The sequence below is a fragment of the Myotis davidii genome, unplaced genomic scaffold (assembly GCF_000327345.1).
Source record: "Myotis davidii unplaced genomic scaffold, ASM32734v1 scaffold1055, whole genome shotgun sequence".
Taxonomy (NCBI): Eukaryota; Metazoa; Chordata; class Mammalia; order Chiroptera; family Vespertilionidae; genus Myotis; species Myotis davidii.
In genome coordinates, this window is record NW_006286477.1 from 944386 (window position 1) to 945039 (window position 654).

At 58.4% G+C, this 654-nt stretch overlaps 1 protein-coding gene across 1 annotated transcript in view; it reads left to right on the forward strand.

Annotated features, from left to right (window-relative positions):
- The first annotated feature begins 499 nt into the window (after window positions 1-499).
- HTRA1 (HtrA serine peptidase 1) overlaps window positions 500-654 on the forward strand; it is a 71215-nt gene continuing 71060 nt past the window's right edge. The window contains exon 1 of the mRNA XM_015560162.1: window positions 500-609. Coding sequence (XP_015415648.1) covers window positions 500-609 — 110 coding nt within the window. The remainder of the gene's footprint in view (window positions 610-654) is intronic.

Consider the following 654-nt stretch of genomic DNA (forward strand, 5'->3'; position numbering starts at 1 on the left):
GCAGGTGAGCCGCCCGGGCGCAGGCGCTGGTCCCGGGAACGCGGTGTCTGTGGGAACCGTCCCCGCCCCGGACGACTCATCCGGCGAATCGGGCTCATTTATTTTCTAATATTTAACTGTCGTCTGGTTTCAGGGAGAAACGCCGGCTGCGTTTTAAGTTGCTGCTGGGTGTTTGCTGTCATCTTATTGGGGTTCCTGCATCAAGGGGGCAGGCCTGTACTTTCCGTTCTGGGGGTTCGCGCCTTCGTCGCTCTTGTGGTTTTGTTCCGGCTTCGCCGAAGGAGGCTGGGCAGTTTTCAGCTTTTGGAGAGGAATCGGAATTACGCTCCCGCCTGGTCACGTGGCCACTCCTCCTGCCCAGGCAGCCACAGCCTGTGTTCGTTCACCTGATGGTGATGAAGTACAAACCACTCTCACCTGTAACATGTGAGTTTATTTGAGCCAAACGGTGGGCCATGGCCGGGAAGTGGGATCCGGGACGGGGACAGTGCTCCGGAGAATGGCAGCTTTTCACACGTCACAGTCAGAGGAGGGGACAGAAGGGGTCACAGGAAACCCATCGCTGGTAGACGAGGAGGCGCAGAAAGCCCAGGGGGCCTCTGGGATTGGGTGAGTGACATGATGGGCACGTGCTTCCTTATACAGGTGGGCGCA